This window comes from Palaemon carinicauda, chromosome 1 (genome assembly GCF_036898095.1).
Source record: "Palaemon carinicauda isolate YSFRI2023 chromosome 1, ASM3689809v2, whole genome shotgun sequence".
Lineage (NCBI taxonomy): Eukaryota > Metazoa > Arthropoda > Malacostraca > Decapoda > Palaemonidae > Palaemon > Palaemon carinicauda.
In genome coordinates this window covers 172,025,466-172,042,965 of record NC_090725.1, presented here as the reverse complement: position 1 = coordinate 172,042,965, position 17,500 = coordinate 172,025,466, and the positions used below count along the sequence as shown (strand labels likewise).

General features: G+C 35.9%; 1 protein-coding gene across 1 annotated transcript in view; it reads left to right on the top strand.

Moving 5' to 3' along the window:
- Window positions 1-17,500, top strand: part of Coq3 (ubiquinone biosynthesis protein COQ3, mitochondrial) — a 671,041-nt gene that overhangs the window by 652,874 nt on the left and 667 nt on the right. Inside the window, exon 7 of the mRNA XM_068386252.1 lies at window positions 16,438-17,500. This exon is cut by the window's right edge and continues 667 nt beyond it. Coding sequence (XP_068242353.1) covers window positions 16,438-16,553 — 116 coding nt within the window. The 3' untranslated portion in view covers window positions 16,554-17,500. The remainder of the gene's footprint in view (window positions 1-16,437) is intronic.

Below are 17,500 nucleotides of genomic sequence, written 5' to 3'. Positions count from 1 at the left end.
TTCTTATCATGTTGCCAAATAGCATTTAACAACAATCGTTTTTTTTTTCACTTGTCACAATTTTTCCAAAACAAAATTCTATACAGTTAGAAAACAAAGACTTAATTCTGACCTTTAAGCAAAAAGAAATTACGTTGTGGAGAATTTTTATTTAATTAAATGTTTGAGTGGGAACTTAGTCCGGGAAAGTCTCCCTATGGTCGTTACACAAAGATCAACAGGGGAGTATTATAGATACCTTACTCTCTGACACAAACACCCTGTTAATAACTTTACTACCACAGTTCACTAACCGTCACTCTTAAATACAAAAGGGGGAAATTTACTGTCCAGAGACCGGAGAACTCCACACGTGAAAATAAAAGTAATTTATGGCCTACTCTAGCTTTGTCAGGTCTATAGTCATCTCACTCTTAGGCTCTGTTCCGACTCCGTCTCAGCTACCCCAGCGAGATGCTGGACAGGTATTTTACGTTAATGTAATTAGACAAAACCAAAAATAGGAGCAGTGATGTAAAGTAAAGTTTAAAAGTTTAAAGATAAGGATCTTTACCTTCGAAGCAAATATATTAATACAAAGTTCCTCGCTGTTACCACCTATAGACTTACTTAGATTTACTCTTCAAATATTGGGTATTCTGTCCCGTGATCAAATATTCATAATTTACACATTGAAATAAATGGAGCAAAAATACGAAAGAGGTTTAATTAACCTAATAATGATTTATTCACAAATTTACATTAAAATAAACGGACATCTTAACAGCACAAAAAATGGTATCAAAAGAAATGCAATTCAAATAATGAAAAATGGTTGATTAGATATGTGGTCTACAATAATTAATAATCAAAATTGGGTCGGACACGTGGCCCATGTGACCCAGAGACTGTGTTAGTTTCAAAAGGCAAAAAATGATAACGGAAAATATACACACACAATCCCACCGCACACAGTCCGAATATGTAATTAGCCAGGTTCCCTATCATGTTAAAATTAGTCTAAGCTAAAAAGTGGGGGAATAACTATGGCCAATCTTGTAGTACCTGCACTCCTTTGAGACAGTCCTATGCCCGTGATGGCTGTTGACCTGGTTGGACTTTGCACTTTGCACTCTTGACTGGCTCACCCCAAAAATTCTCACTTTTGCTGCAATTATTGTATACCAGGCTCCTCTTCTTAATCTCTCCGACCGACAGCACTCTTCTGTGAATTGAGTTTTGGGAGAGAGGGGTGGGGGTGAGCCAGAGGTGCACGGGTTCACTGACCAGGCAGGTCAGTCGGTCATGGTGACTTCCGAACGAATGGGCCGACCATAAGGTCGAGGGGGATCACCTGGCTTCACCTTTCCAGACAGGTGAGGAGCATGATGCCCACGGTAATCCATTGGGGGTGCCATATCGGGACTTCAGGACAGGGCAATGTATTGTTGCAAGGAGTGCAGAGGAGGCAGGATTTTGTACTAAATACTTTAGAGAAATCTTGCTGCTCTAAGGGAGTTTATACATACAATAACCCTACCTATTCTGGCTTGCTAAAATTAATAGTTTAATGATCAATTAGCAATGGGCTGGTGCGATGGGCATACATCTTAAAATTAACAAACCTTAATTGGTATTGAGAATTAAAAGATGCATTAATTCAGCAGTATTGAAAATTATGTTTAAATAAGTTTAATGTTTAATCTTGACACACGTAGTTTGAGGAAAGAACCAACATACGGCGGGGTTATACCAAGGCCAATAGAATAACAGGTCAACCCACGGCCGCTTGAAATTTTTGTCGTATGCGCATCCCTGGCGTCAAGAGGTTCAAAAGAGGTCCTAGGCTGAACCTATGGTCAGTCTGTAATGAGCAGCCCAGAAGGTCGGACATCCAGCTCTCTCTGACTCAATCTGTCTCACGGCAATATTATGAAATAAATTAAATCACAAATTTTTGTCGTCTGGTCAATTTTGCACCTTAGCATATTTTTTTCCTTAAATTTCCAGATATGATTATTGAGAGGTCACCATTGTATAATAATAAATCGCCTCCATCATATATGATAACGGTAATAATTAATGATAATCATGATAATAAAAAAACATATAATAATAATATATGGAGTATAATTATAATAATAGTATTAATAGTGTCATGAGTAAAAGAATAATAATAATCATAGCAATATTATTATTATTATTATTATTATTATTATTATTATTAATATCATTATTATTGTAATACTCCTGATATTATTATTATTGTTGCTGTTGTTGGTGGTGGCTGTTATTATTATTATTATTATTATTATTATTATTATTATTATTATTATTTTATATTAATTTCAAAAGTATAATAATAATAATAATAATAACAATAATAACAGTATAATTAAATGAGATTATAGGTAAGCAGTCACAGTGAGACAGATGAGAGAAAGAAAGCGAGAGAGAGAGGACACGTGTCTCAGTTTTTAAACCCAGGAACCTAGTGACGTCACATTAATAACGGCTATCCGAGCGAAAGCTGCGCGTGGGTTGACCTGTTATTCTATTGGCCTTGGGTTATACTAAGGCCCTTTGTTGTGCGTATCTATGCTGTGACGTCACGAGCATGGCATACACTACTGTCAACACGTTTATTCGATTTAGTTTAGAATAGTCCGCCCGATGTTTTGTTAAAGAAAACTTGATGTAGGAGAGAACGTTTGGGGTAGCTAAAGAATTAGTAGAAGAGTTAAAAAGACGATGGAAAGAAGAGTGAAGAAAATTCTTCACGTACGTTACTTGTCAAAATCTTAGATTTCTTTTCAATACACAAAAAAAGAACTTATTCAAGATGCGCTCTTTAACAATGACTGTAACATCATAATGCTTACTCAGGGAATTCACACATCATCACAATCGCTTCACTCCTTTTCGTTTACACTGAAAGCGACCGATCTTCTAATTTTAAAGTACATTTATGCTCCCTGTTAAATCATTTGACATTACTTCCTTAAAATAATTTGTTAACAATGTTCGGTGTCATCAATCAAACCGAACACCGTAACTAAAAGAAACCAAATGCAAGATTTTTAAATCTCGTACGTGACAGACTATTAATTAGTTGCCAACAAACTGTAGGCAACTAAAGGCATTTCGATTTTTACGTTAACAAACTTATCTTCATTAATTAGGATAATCTCAGACTAAAACTGACAAACAATAGCTTAACTCTTTCGTTTAAAACATTTCATAACGATCTAAATAGGCTACTGATCGACAATACGGAGTATGATGTAAGAACAAATATTGTGACACGAATTTCCCAAATCATCAACGTACTTTATTTACACTTCTTTCTCTAATTTCACTAAGTACATACTCAAAAGGACATCATAAACAACTTCATAAATTACGCCTTAACATTGAATTTACAAACTTTTTACATTTCAATTATGGCTGAAACATTTCTTCTATCGAATTAAACAACTTATCATTGTTAACACAGAATTATTTCAACATGTGACTGTACTTCTTTTCCAAAAAACACATTTAACACGTTTGACAACGTAGGTCTCAAAAACAAACTACTATAAACCAAAGAAACTATGCAACGAAAACTTATAGTTCATGCAGCATAAAGAACAACTTCTTATTTATCCACACAGCAACAAAACCAATACTATTTTCTTCTTTTGAGAAGAGAAAAGTTAATCTTTATTTGAAGCTTTAACACTGAAAACATTTTACTCGACTAGTTACTTTCTTCAATCAAAACTAGTGTTCTTTCATTTAACTTTAACATTATGTAAAGAAAACGGAATTACAACTTCGTTACTCTACACACTTTTACAAAATCTTAAAACTTATTAGTCAATCATAAAACTACAGATTTTGTACCACATTACTTAACTTATGTGTGGGTTGATTGCTGTGGGTCGCCTTGGTTCTCTCGTCCTACAGTTTTTGTCTGGGACCTCTTCCAATTTTCGGGATTGTCCTTGGCCTTTGTGGGCGCACCATTTCTATCAATGCCCGCTGCTGTTGCTTCGACAACGAAATCCTCTACTGTTAGGGCAATTAGAAGCACCCAACTGCTTCTGTTGATAGGGCCCGTAGAAGGGTCGTAGGTCACCATTTCGGGTGGTGAGTTTCGATGCTGTTGTTCCCGCGACGGGAAACTGAACAAAACGGATATTTTGGGTGTACATGAGGGCGTACCGTCTTCTTTTCCAACAGGAACATTGTCATGTCATTCTCTCGAGGACGAGTGTGTTTCCATACAGTTCCCTCCCTTGGTCGCCATCTGTTTTGGCCTGCTCGTCTTGATGGAAGGGCGCTAAGGTCTCTTCCCTGCAGGTCCTCCTTAGGTGACTGGTTCACAAAACCCCTCCTGGCTGCTACTATTCTCGACATCATCGTCAGGATTTTCTTCTTGATCTTTCTAAGGACATCCATTCGTCTTTCATCTTCTTTAATTATGCTCTTCAACTTCTATTTCTCCCGAATTTTTCCATTCTGCTTCTCCCAAAATTTCTCTTTTTTGCTTCTCGTGTTTCATCTTCGTATCTCTTCACGTCTAAAGTCAATTTTTGGTAGCTGCTGCACTCTGTCTCTTTCTCATTATCTCACTTGTTTTTAATCCTCTTTATCCCACCATAAGGCCACCATATTTGTCATATGGGCGTGGGTTAATTACAACATGATTGGAGGCGGTGAATTAGACGATTGTTACACCGTAAGAGGATTTATTGTCTAAGTTAATTTTCACAACAAAATTAGCATAAATCTTCTTCAAAGCGCGTGAATTAGAACTTTAAATCTTGATATTACATAAAAGAAGAATTATAAGTTTCTTGCTGGCTCTTAAATGATTTCATCAGTCAAATACAATGGAATCAACTTTTACTAATACAATAATTACACACGGGGAGAGCGGACAGGTAGACATTTAAATTATAACAACTAAAAGAAACTATTGGACGTCGTATGGTGTATGGACGTCCGCCTTGGCTGTGGTAGGCTTACCATGGCCGGTGGGCCTAGTGAGGGTTGCCTACTTACAAGTACGACTCGAACGTAACTGGCTTCTACTCACACAACCTGTCGGTTCTTATTTCCACTACGTTGCGTGGGGTTTGAGGGCTTATCTCGCCTAAGGATAACAGTGGCAGGCGATGTAACCGCACCATACTGGTTCTCACTCTGCGTCCCCTCTCCCCTATATATATGTATTAACACAAAATTAAGGCTTGGACGGCGGAGAGATCTACAGCAAAGGGAGACTTATCAATCTTAGATTACATTACAAAAGGGTAATGATTCTTATCTTGAATTGCACAAAGAGGGATGGATGTTAGACGTTAGTCGTGGCTATCTTCAAAACTGGCCCAAAAAAGGCGTGGTAATCTTAGGCTGTGTCGTTCATGGGAGCCTTAGGGGGTCGATCCCATCTTGCCTGAGGGGTCCAAGGTAGAGGTATGCCCCTTAGATCTATGTCAACATACTCTCTTTGCTGCTCCCTCCAACCTCCTTGCCTGTAACGAAGAATTCAAAAGCAACAAAATTGTCTTCTCAACATTTTTCAGACACCATACCTCCTGACTTTGCGTCTGGGAGGCTAGGCGCCATACCTACTGACTTTACGTCTGAAAGACTAAGGAAGCACAGAGCTTGGAGCGACAGTTTGAAACAACCGTCATTTCAATATCTATATATTTTAACATATTTTTGCTTATGACATATATATATATATATATATATATATATGTATATATATGTATATATATATATATATATATATCTACTGTATATATGCATATATGTGTATATACACATATGTATATACATATTTATATACATATGTACATATATACATATATATACATATATATATATATATATATATATATATATATATAGATAGAAAGATATATTATATATATATATGTATATATATATATATATACATATATATATATATATATATATATATATATCCTGTATATATATACATATATATAGATAGATAGATAGATAGATAAAAAGATATATATATATATATAGAGAGAGAGAGAGAGAGAGAGAGAGAGAGAGAGAGACCCAACATGGTTTTAGACAAGAGATCATGTATGACAAATGTTTTGGAAATTTTTCACTACATGTTAAGCATTTATGGCAAAAGAAAGGCAATAGACATCATATACCTAGACTTTCAAAAAGCTTTTGACAAAGTTCATTATCAAAAATTAATGGTCAAAATTAGAGCACTAGGCATCATTGGCGTGTAAGCTGAATGGATCAAATATTAGCTAACAAACAGAAAACAGAGTTGTAATCAGTGGGGAAGCTTGAGAGTGGGCAGCTGTTACAAGCAGAGTACCTCAAGGAACTGTCCTTGGCACATTGCTGTTTCTGATCTACATTAACGACAAAGATTTAGGATTAACTAGTAAAATAGCCAAATTTGCTGACGATACTAAACAAGGCATAAATGCTGCGAACTCAGAAGACATAGAAGCCTTAAGAGAGGATCTAATTAAGCTAGGAGAATGGTCCAGAAAATGGCAAATGCCTTTCAACTGTGGGAAATATAGTCATGCACATAGGTTATAGTAGCCCACAATCAGATTGCTCACTGCTGGGTAATGAAATAGAAAGTGTGGACCAGGAGGAAAATCTCACTATTATTATCAGCAAGGAAGTTCACCAAACAGAGCATAAAAGCTGAAAAGAAAGCACAAAAACTAATAGGTTACATGAAGAGACAATTCAAATAAAAAAACAAAGACACTGTACTACAGCTGTACACATCACTAGTAAGACCCCATCTAGAATAGGAGGCCAATTCTGGGTTCCAAGTATTCAGAAGGATATAGATAGATTGGAAGCAGTTCCACCTAGGACCACTAAACTAGTTCCAATACTGAGGCAATTTGGATACAGACGGAGGATGAAATGTTTGAAATTACTTGATCTACAAACTCAACAGTTAATATAAGCATTCAAAATTCCTAAAGGAATAACAAATGTAGATTACAACAATCTATTCACGCTTAGCACAAATCAGTCCAGAAGTAACGGATACAAACTGGAATTGAAAAGATACGCCACTCAATATGGGAATTCCTTTACATACAAAATAGCAAATACTTGGAATAGACTTCTAGCGAATGTATTATACATTAACACAGTAAACGAGTTCAAGAATAAGTTAGACAAGATCATAAAAACTCTCTAAATGCCTAAACTAAATTGCTCTACCAAAGAGTAAATGGGATCTCCGCGGATGGACTAAAAAGTCCTTGAGACATCCAAAATCCTTGTAACACTCTCTCTCTCTCTCTCTCTCTCTCTCTCTCTCTCTCTCTCTCTCTCTCTCTCTCTCTCTCTCTCTCTCTCTCTCTCTCTCTCTCTCAGAAGTTTAGTTTATCATGATTGCATTATGTAAGTGAACATCTCGAGAGAGAGAGAGAGAGAGAGAGAGAGAGAGAGAGATGTTCACTTACATAATGCAATCATGATAAACTAAACTTCTGGGTTTACCTTTTCGTGATTTGCGAAAAGGGTTGCAATACATACGTGAAACAAGCATTCAGTGATTGGTTAACTCATAAAACCATAGTGGAGTGGCTTGTGTGATGTTTGTGAGGGGGCCAACGGGCAGAAAGAATTATTTCAATGGGGAACTCTACACCTTAGAACACTTAACACACTAACAGGTCACTGTAGTCTAGCTTTTGCAGTATTAGCCTTGACAATCATCATGCGTTTCATGGAGTCATATAATCTAAATAAATGCAATTATCCTATTACGGCGTCTGTTATCAACCATTTTATTAATACTAACCTACTATTTATATTTGCTTGTTAATTATGAATTAACAACTGAAACCAGATTTTATTCAGCAGGAACATAGAAAAAACATGTTCCAAACCATGGTAACAATTAAAACAATATTGAACTTTGCATAAGTGAATGCCGACATCCTAATCTGCCCAGCTTTCACCCGATTGTCATGATGCTCAACTAGGCTGGTTGACGTTGATGTTAGGGCGATGCATTGTAGAAAATTTGCCTGATTTTTATTTACACGTAGTCAGCAACTATGACAGAGAATCCATAAAGATTCTTCCACGCAAATACTCTAAGCCTTAAAATATGCCTTAGTTTTGTGGTGCCACACACTTTCTTACCTCATTGTTAAGTATATCTTTAGGAAAAAACACTTGAGTCCCAGAAACAATGAACACATCTAACCTAACCTTATTTAATGTAACCTAGGTGAGGATATAAAGTAATATGAAGGTTTGGGGGCTGAATATGAAGAGCTGAAGCTTCTAATTCATGACCACTCACCTGTAGTTGTATGTCAACATGAAACTAGTGGTTTTTACTCCATACCGTAGAGAATAAATTAATTACAGAGCACCATTAATTAAAGGAGTCATGGCGGAAATCTTGTGTATGTTCGGCGCCATATTCTCCAAAAACATTTAAATCTACAGTATGTACTACTCTACAAGCAGTAGCACTCCAAATAGAGATAAACAAGAAATATACCATATGTTCACTATATTTACTTCCTAATGACAATATTTCCTATGATGATGTGGCTGAGGTATAAAACATATGCCCTCAATCTTTTCTTTTCTTGGGTGATATGAACAGCAGACATCCAATATGGAGAGAACTTTTACCAAACTTAAGGGCAATATACTAGCATCACTAATAAGAAATGAAAATATTGCGATTCTAAACACAGGTGAGACCCCTTACTTCCATATCCAGATAGGTACTTTCTTATTCACTGATCTTTCAGTGGCAAGCTCTAACTGTCTAACTAACTTTCATTGGAGAACATTGGATGACTGGTATATTAGTGATCATTCACCAATAGTAACTACAACCAACAATGTTCTACTTTATTGCTGAACACCCCCTGGTGTTATAACAAGTAACGTTGGTGTTCCAGTTGGGACATCTGCTTGCTTGCTTGCTTGCTGTAGATTATAGCCAATTTCTTGACTGATGAAGACTGAACAGCCTGTCTGTGATGTATCATACTTATGAAAGATGTATATAAAATCTCAAGCAGACTGGAATTTCTTTTTGAGTGATCTTTTGATCTTTAATTGGTCACAATTTTATAATAATGTTGATCCTATTGTTCCTTTGAATGAGAATCTAGTCAACATGATTGATTGTCGTATCTCTTCCTGAGTGCTAAGGTACCGAATGAAAGACAAACCATGGTTCAGTGATGATTGTAGATGTACTTATTTTAAGAAGCAAGACACCTATCATCATTGGAAGGGTAAAAGATCAGATTTGACTTGAAATAACTATACCCAGCATAGAGCTTTTGCTCAAAGAGTTTATGTTTCAACTCAAAAGGAATACAATTTAACTGTAAAAGAAGCCCTTTCTGGTACAACCCAGGAACATAAGTGGTGGGCTACCCTTAAATCTGCACTCTTTGGAGTAGGTGCAACAGTTCTTCCTTTACTTGAGCCAGATGTCTCTGTCACTCACTGTCCAAAGGAAAAGGCAATCCTTTTGGCTGAGGTATTTGACAGTAAGAAAAGTAATGTGAAACTAGATCTTCCTTATTCCTGTTTTCCTGAGTCTAAACTAACTAGTTTAGATTTTTGATCTCATGAAATTAAAGCTCTCTTGGTGGATCTTGATGCTTATGGAGATGTAGACCCAAATGGTATTTTTTTTTTCTTTTTTATAAAGACCACAGATTTCTTAACTCCAAAGTTATCTGTCATTTTGCGCAAGTTAGCAAGAAGATAAGCTTAAAAGCTTGTTGGAGAATTGGTAATGTTACTTCACTATGTAAATGTGTTTGTGGTAGCTCAAGTCCAACTGATAGCTGCCCATATTATCTAAAATTTTTGGACATCTTTTGGCTAAATGTCTAAATAGGTTTGCTGAAGGTAATCATCTGTTCTTAAGTTTGCAATTTGGTTTTCGTGAAGACCTTGGAACATATGATGCCTTTCTTACAATCTCTAATGCTGTACAGAAATCCCTTGATTGTGGTCAGGAACTTCATATGATTGGCCTCGATTTTAGTGCTCCCTATGACCATGTTAATCATGAGGCCCTTGTTTCCAAACTCAGACAGTTGGGAGTGGTTGGGTCTTTTCTCAGTATTATTATTGAATTTTTAAGTAATATATCACAAAGAGTTGCTTTTCATGGATACCATAGTGAGGTAAGGAATGTGATATCTGGTGCTCCTCAGGGTAGTGTTCTTGGTCCATTACTTTTCATACTATATACATATGACATGCGGTTTGGCTTAGAAGAGAAACACATTGCATATGCAGATAATACTACTATCCTTGCATCAATTCCATTGCCTGAATGTAGATCATGGTTTGCTGAATCCGTTAATAGAGTTCTAGCTGAAATTAGTGCATGGTGCAAATTATGGGGTATGAAGTTGAATCCTAACAAAACTCAAAGTATGATTGTAAGTAGGTCAAGGACAGTGGCTCCTCAACATCCAGATCTCAGCATTGATAGTTTCTTTAACACTGTATGACTCTCTTCAAATTTTAGGTGTTATTCTCAACAGCAAATTTACTTTTGAGAAACACATTAGGTCTGTCTCTTCTTCAATTGCATAAAAAATTGGCTTACATGAGAAAGTCTTGTAAGATTTTTGGTGACCCATCTATTTTGAAGAAGAGGTTCAATTTTTTCATTCTATTTTGTTTTGCATATTGTTCTGTCTGGTCTTCGAGCTGCTGATTCACATCTTAATTTGTTGGACAGGAACTTTCAGTCTATTAAATTTCTTATTCTTTGTGTAGATATTAATCTCTGACACCGTCGTTCAATTAGTTCATTATGCATGTTGCATACGATTTTTCCTTTTTCTAACCATCCTTTACATTCAGATCCTCGCAGACAGTACCATCCTGTTCATAATATTAGGTATGCAGTTGATTCTAATAGCCATGCCTTCTCCATCATGAGGCTCAATACTTCAGTGTTCTAGAAGTTTTATTCCAGCTGTGACCAAGTTGTGGAATTATCTTCCTAATTGGATAGTTATATCGGTAGAACTTCGAAAGTTCAAGCTTGCAGCAGATGTTTTCATGTTGAACAGGCTGACATAAGTCTTTTTATAGTTTATATGAGAAAGATCGGTTTTACTGTTGGTACTGTTTTTAAAATATTTTAACAGTTCATTACTTATCACATAGTTTATTTATTTCCTTATTTCCTTTCCTCACTCGGTTATTTTTTCCTGTTGGAGGCCTTGGGCATATAGCATCCTACTTTTCCAACTAAGGTTGTACCTTAGCTAGTAATAATAATAATAATAATAATAATAATAATGATAATGGAGATGATGATGATGATGATGATGATAAGAGAACAGTTTCCTACAACAACATTGAGAATCTCCTGACCGTCTTGTGCGAGTTCAGCATTTTGACTTTCTTGGTACTGCCTCATGAGAAATTGTTCCAATGCGTTACAACTTTGTGACACTAATACTGAAGTGCCCTATCATAATGTTCCCCTGAAAGAACAAGTAGGATATCTGAAAAACCACTTCCTTCCATCTTCTCACCCAGTATCCTCATGAATGCACATTCAAGATGAAATGTTCTTATGAGTATAATATGGTTTTGGTACCGATCAGGGTTATTCCATGTGATAAGATATGCCTTTATAAACACTCCCATGTTGAATGTGGTGATGGTGAATATTGGTTGCATTTCTTATGTTGCACCTTCAGCATATCGTAGGCATTCCTATACAGTTGTACATTATTTGATGAGACTTACAATGACTGGATAGTAATCAATGGATGTCAAGCGGTCAGGTGTCATCCCAGTCTTGAGGTGGAAAACTATGATACCAAGAATTAGCTTTTGTGATGACTGGTAATAGATCCTAGCTAGGATCCATAAAATTTGCACAGAATAACTTTATGAAACGAATCTTCACCACCTGGATATGTCAAACAATTGATAGTTAGTTTGGGGTTTTGCCATACTGTCATCTAATACTCTGGCAATTCTGTAATCTCAAGACAAAGAGAAGAATGGCATTTCAAAATGGAGACCACTGTGAGACTCTGAAGGGCCTGCGATGTCTTGCAGCATTATCTCATGTGATGTATGAACAGGATAATTTTCTGTGATGGAATTCCGATGCTGATAGAAATTGTCAAACTCTGATGGAAACAATTTTGATTCTGGAGCTCTAACAATTCAAGTTGAGAGAAATGTTGATGTCTCTGTAATTGTTGCAGTACAGTATATGTCGTGTCCAATCGATGGGATCTGTCACTGAATCTTTGATGTTTTGGGGATAGTCTCTTTTGTGAAGATAAGGCTCTGAAACACTTCAAGTTCTATTGGTATTTTTGCATTTCATTCAAAATCAAGAACATCTGGAGGCCACTTCAGATCATTAGCTTCTTTAAAACTCTTGTTAATGACACCATTTAGCTGCATCCCTGATTCTCTGATTATATTGAATGACCCAGGTACATATGCCTTTTGAATAGCATCATCAATGCTCATGCTACTATTGCACATGATATACCGTGGTCCACTTTCACTCTTGGCGCTAGATGGGACAATCTTTTCGTCTGTTTTCTGAGCAAGGTGATTCAAATTCATAGTGAATCTCTTACAGCATTTCCCTCTTAACAAGAGAAGGCCTTGATGTAGATTTTGGACTTCAGCCAGGCAAATCATTTCCATGCTGAAGCCATGTGTCGAGCACAACGGCTCTTAAACCAGGGAATCACATTTTTCTGTTTTTTGTTTTATTTCCTCAGTTTGACTAAACCTCTCTCCTGTTTCTACTACATATTATTGCTTCATCCTCCTTCATATTTATCAACTGCCTATAACCTTGCTGTCAAAACTCTCTTACCCTTTTCAATGTCTAGATTTTTTTGAGGGGTGCTTTTTCGAGACTAATTGTGGGAACTGGGGTGATTTTACCAACTACCTGATAATGTTTGGCCAATAGGAGTGTCAGTATTCCCATACTGGCACAGAGAACTATTCTCGAACTGAAATTTGGCCCACGGATTCCTTGGGTGGTCTAGTTTCATAGACATAGGACTCTCAGCATTCTGTCCGATTTGCCTGCTACCATGATTAAAGTGGGGAGGATTTTATTCTTGAAATGCTCTCAGTCCCATCATTTGGGTTAAGCATACACTTGAGCCACTTTAATCATAGTGGTATCATCCCTTCCGGGTAGGGTAGGAAGTGGACATTTTTCCATGAAAGACTAGTGGGGTCTATTTTAGGGTTTCAGACAGTCTTAATATATTCTTCCCCTTAAGTTTATTTTTTTCCATATTGTTCTTCATTATTATTAAAAAACAAAATAATTAATAAACCTAATATTCCACGTAGCCCTGCATCAAATGGCGAACCCCAGATACTGTTGACGACCTCTGCCTATTTAAATATGGAAAATTCTGTTGACAATCGGAATAAAAAGGACTGCTCTTCAAAAGTAAAAAAAAAAAAAAAAAAGTTATGAAGTTATGTAAATGTGGGGAAATTGAAAGTCATTCATATATGCGATTTACCAGTAATATATCATTATGTAGCATTATGAAAGACTTTTAAGCCTTATGGTAAGATTAATGACATGAAGATGTCTTCCTGGGAAGAGGATGGAAAATGAGAAACATGGATCTGCTTTAATACTCATGAGACATATAATGAGAACGACATATAATAGCTGAACATTAAGGATAACAGAATGGGTCCCTAGAGATTGCAAAAGAAGTAGGGAAAGGAAGAAAGACGCCAAATTAACGAACTATGAAAATTTGTAGGTATAAACTGGTATAGAAAGATCATAAATATACTGGAGTGGAAACATATGTCTGAGGCCTTTGTTCTGCACTGGACTAGTAATGGCTGGTTATTATAATGTTGATGATAAATATATGAATATATATATATATATATATATATATATATATATATATATATATATATATATATACTGTATATATATATATATATATATATATATATATATACAGTATATATATATATAAAATCGGTTGCCTGATGCGTCCTCTCCAACGCCTTCTATCAAAGGCATCCTCTTCCACCAAACCTCTTCTCTTCATATCATCCTTCACCTTATCTCACCATCTAATTCTCTGTCTCCCTCTCGATCTTCTCCCCCTAACAGGTTCTTCCCAAGCCCTCTTCACTTACCATCCTCAACACGTGCCCACACCATCTCAGTGGTAACACTTATCACCTCTGTAATTGAAAAATATTCTTCAACCTCCTTTACTAAGTTGAATATTTTAGATTCAGTTCGCCATCCTGGCATCAAATTAGCTACTGGTACTTTTAGGTCATCCCCAATCCATAGTCTGTTAGTTGATGCAGGTGAGTGGTCTCTGAACTTACATTTCCGTTCTTCTATGATTAGGTACTGGTATAGTTTACAGAGTATTCCCAATTCACTGTCCTTTCAAACTCCCAATATAGGTAATTGCTTTTTATACTGTGAAGCTTGCTCAACATCCCCAAGCCTTAATGAATTCAGACTGAAACAACTGCTAAATAGCCTGAATCTTTCCAGAAGTGTAGTACTACCTTTTAAGTTATCAGTTACCCCTCCCTGGTAAGTATTTTACTGGTTCTTAAGGTAAATGAAGAAATTCGATTTACCTTTTTGGAACATGCAGAACACCATGTTGATTCTAGATTTGAATTTACGGGTGGCTGGAAGATGCCCAGGAGGACCTGCATTACTGGAGAAGAGATGGTAAATTCTAATCACAAACCCATGGAAGACCATCTAACTCTGCTGTCCGGTGTTAATACCTGAAGGGATTGCAAAATAAAAAGTTTCCTGATGTATCACTTGGAGAATCCATTATCCTTAAAGAAGTGCATGGTCTAGAAGCAGCCGAACATTATGTGGAGGTCAAAAAACAAGACTTGTGTGACCTGCAATTTGTTTGTTAAATGGGTCAATGAGATTTTTGGTCCTGAGGTAAAAAGTACTTCATGGACAAAAACCTCTCAATTCAAGTCTTGTTGCATATGGACAGTGCTTGTACCTATCGTCCACCCATAGAAGATGACCTAATGGAGGAGTTCAAGTCCATCAAAATCAAGGTCCTGCCACCCATTACCACTCAAATCCTCCAACCCATGGTTCAGCAGGTGATCTCTTGTTTTAAAATATTGTACAATGACGGCAATGTTCTAGTGAAGTATCGAGGAAACATTAATAAAGAATGGGGGTCACCAAGTGATTCCTCAATTCTGCATGTTGGAAACTGTAGCCTGAATGTGATGGAGAACGTTATTTTGATGGGTTTGAACCCATGCAGGAAGAGGCACTTGATGGGAAAATTGTGTACTTAGGCAAGACACTGCGGTTGGAGGTGGACAGGGATGGCCTCTGCGGTGTTTTTGAGGAACATGGTGAGTAGCTGATGACTGAGCTATTGGAGTTGCATAAGAAGCAGCAAGAGGTAGATTTGTAGAAACACATCACTCAGCTATGGCTTTAACAGGGCTAATAACGATTATATTTATGAACAATGAGATGTCGCATTTTCATACCATTTTAAAGAAAAGATAAAAACAGTGTGAAAGGAAAGATGGCATAGTGTAAAGAAAAACATACATTATGTGATTCAGTTAATGACAGTGAACGCTGTTCAAGAGTACTTCAGACATTTTATACACAAAGTTATATCACGCCTTACTGTGACATCATGTGTTGCCATTCTGCTATTAGTGACTAATCACTTACTAACATCATGCATTTATCCAGACATAGTACTGCTTGTCTAATTTTCCATTTCCACATTATACTGTTTACCATTCTGTATCTGGAGCAAACTTCATAAAAAGAGGATAGTTGCATATTTACATTGATGGATTACCAAACAGGCTTTTCTTCAGGCGAGCTTTACCATCATCAACAAGGCTTCAAATACATGATTTGTTGATTGAAGAGAACGGTAATCCCTAATAGAAATATTTTTCTCTTATTTCATAGTTGATCAACCTTTCATTTGTAAGACAATGGTTTGTTGGTAGTCTTTAATCATGGTAATATATCTTTTTCCTTAATCAATTTTAGTAGGTTACCCTTTCACATACAGTATTAAGCATGTATGGATGCTTTGATCAGGTTCAAATAATACGTAAATTAGAGTTGCACACCCATTGTAGTTTATGTGTTCCATAGAAGCTATCAGAACATATGATAGGTTTATTTTATTTTATAGAGATATACTGTATTATTTTTTATATTTCTATTATTATTAGTAATGTGAAGTATCAGGGTTCTTAAATATGGTTCCTTAGACAGGAGAAATGTGATCTCATTGTACCAGACTGCAAACCATAAAAACCAAATAGCTTTTTTGTGTTTAATGAACTAAGCACATTCAGTAACTTTTTTTTTTTTTCTAGATGGTTTTGTGACCCGTCTTGTTCATGGAATGGCTTATAACCCTCTAGTGAGTGATTGGATATGGGTCAAATCTTCTGCAATCAACTATGCTGTTCATGCATTAAAAACTTCTTGAATTATTAATTAGTAGCATTTATAAATATACCCTGTTCCAATGAGGGCAAAACTAACTTTGTCTTTATTTTTTAATTCTTATATGAACATTGAGAATGTGACTTATTTTGAACATTCAATTAATTATTGCACCTAGCACCCCGATGGAAGGAAATTTCTGGGCAATCTACGACCGACCGAAGGAAAGTTTAATCAATAATAGGCAAACCAAACTTTGTAGATAGAGTTTCAAGCATAAAGATAATAATAAATTTGCATGCAAGTAATAAATCACTTTAGGCTAATAATCATACAGTATAAAAACTTTGAGAATATCATGTCTAAAAACGCTAATAGCCTACAGATCATTTAGATTTACACTTTAAGAGTTTAAAACAAGATAATCTAATAACATCAAATGTTTCAAATTCTACAAAAAAACTTTACAATATTTGTTTGTTCAAGTTTAGATATGCTTAAAAGTTAAAATTTATTCCTATCACTATAACTATCACTATAACTATAAGTAACCTTGGCTTCTAGGTAGAGAGACTGGGAGATAATGGAAAAACTCACCTTTCATTTTTACTCGTTATGAATGAAAAAAAAGTCTTGGAATTTAATTTTTCTAACTTTATTATAAGGTTGAAGTGTTTTTAAATTAACTGACAATTTAGGTAAAAAAAATTATTTAATTAGGATTTCTATAAAACATCGAATTTACAAACTTTTCCTTACATGAAATCGTTTACATTTTTTTAAAGATATGATAAAATTATAACAGATATATACAGAATTCTCTATATGTGAAAGATGAGACAATCAATTCCCTCTGAAAATCTAGAATTCTTAGAGTGTGAGAGTTCCCTTGTGGGTGTGGGAGGGTAGATGGAAATCTGTTTTGGGGGTTAGGAACTGTATGGTCTGTCCACCAAAGGAATTTTCTGTTAGGCTAGAATAGGGAATTCA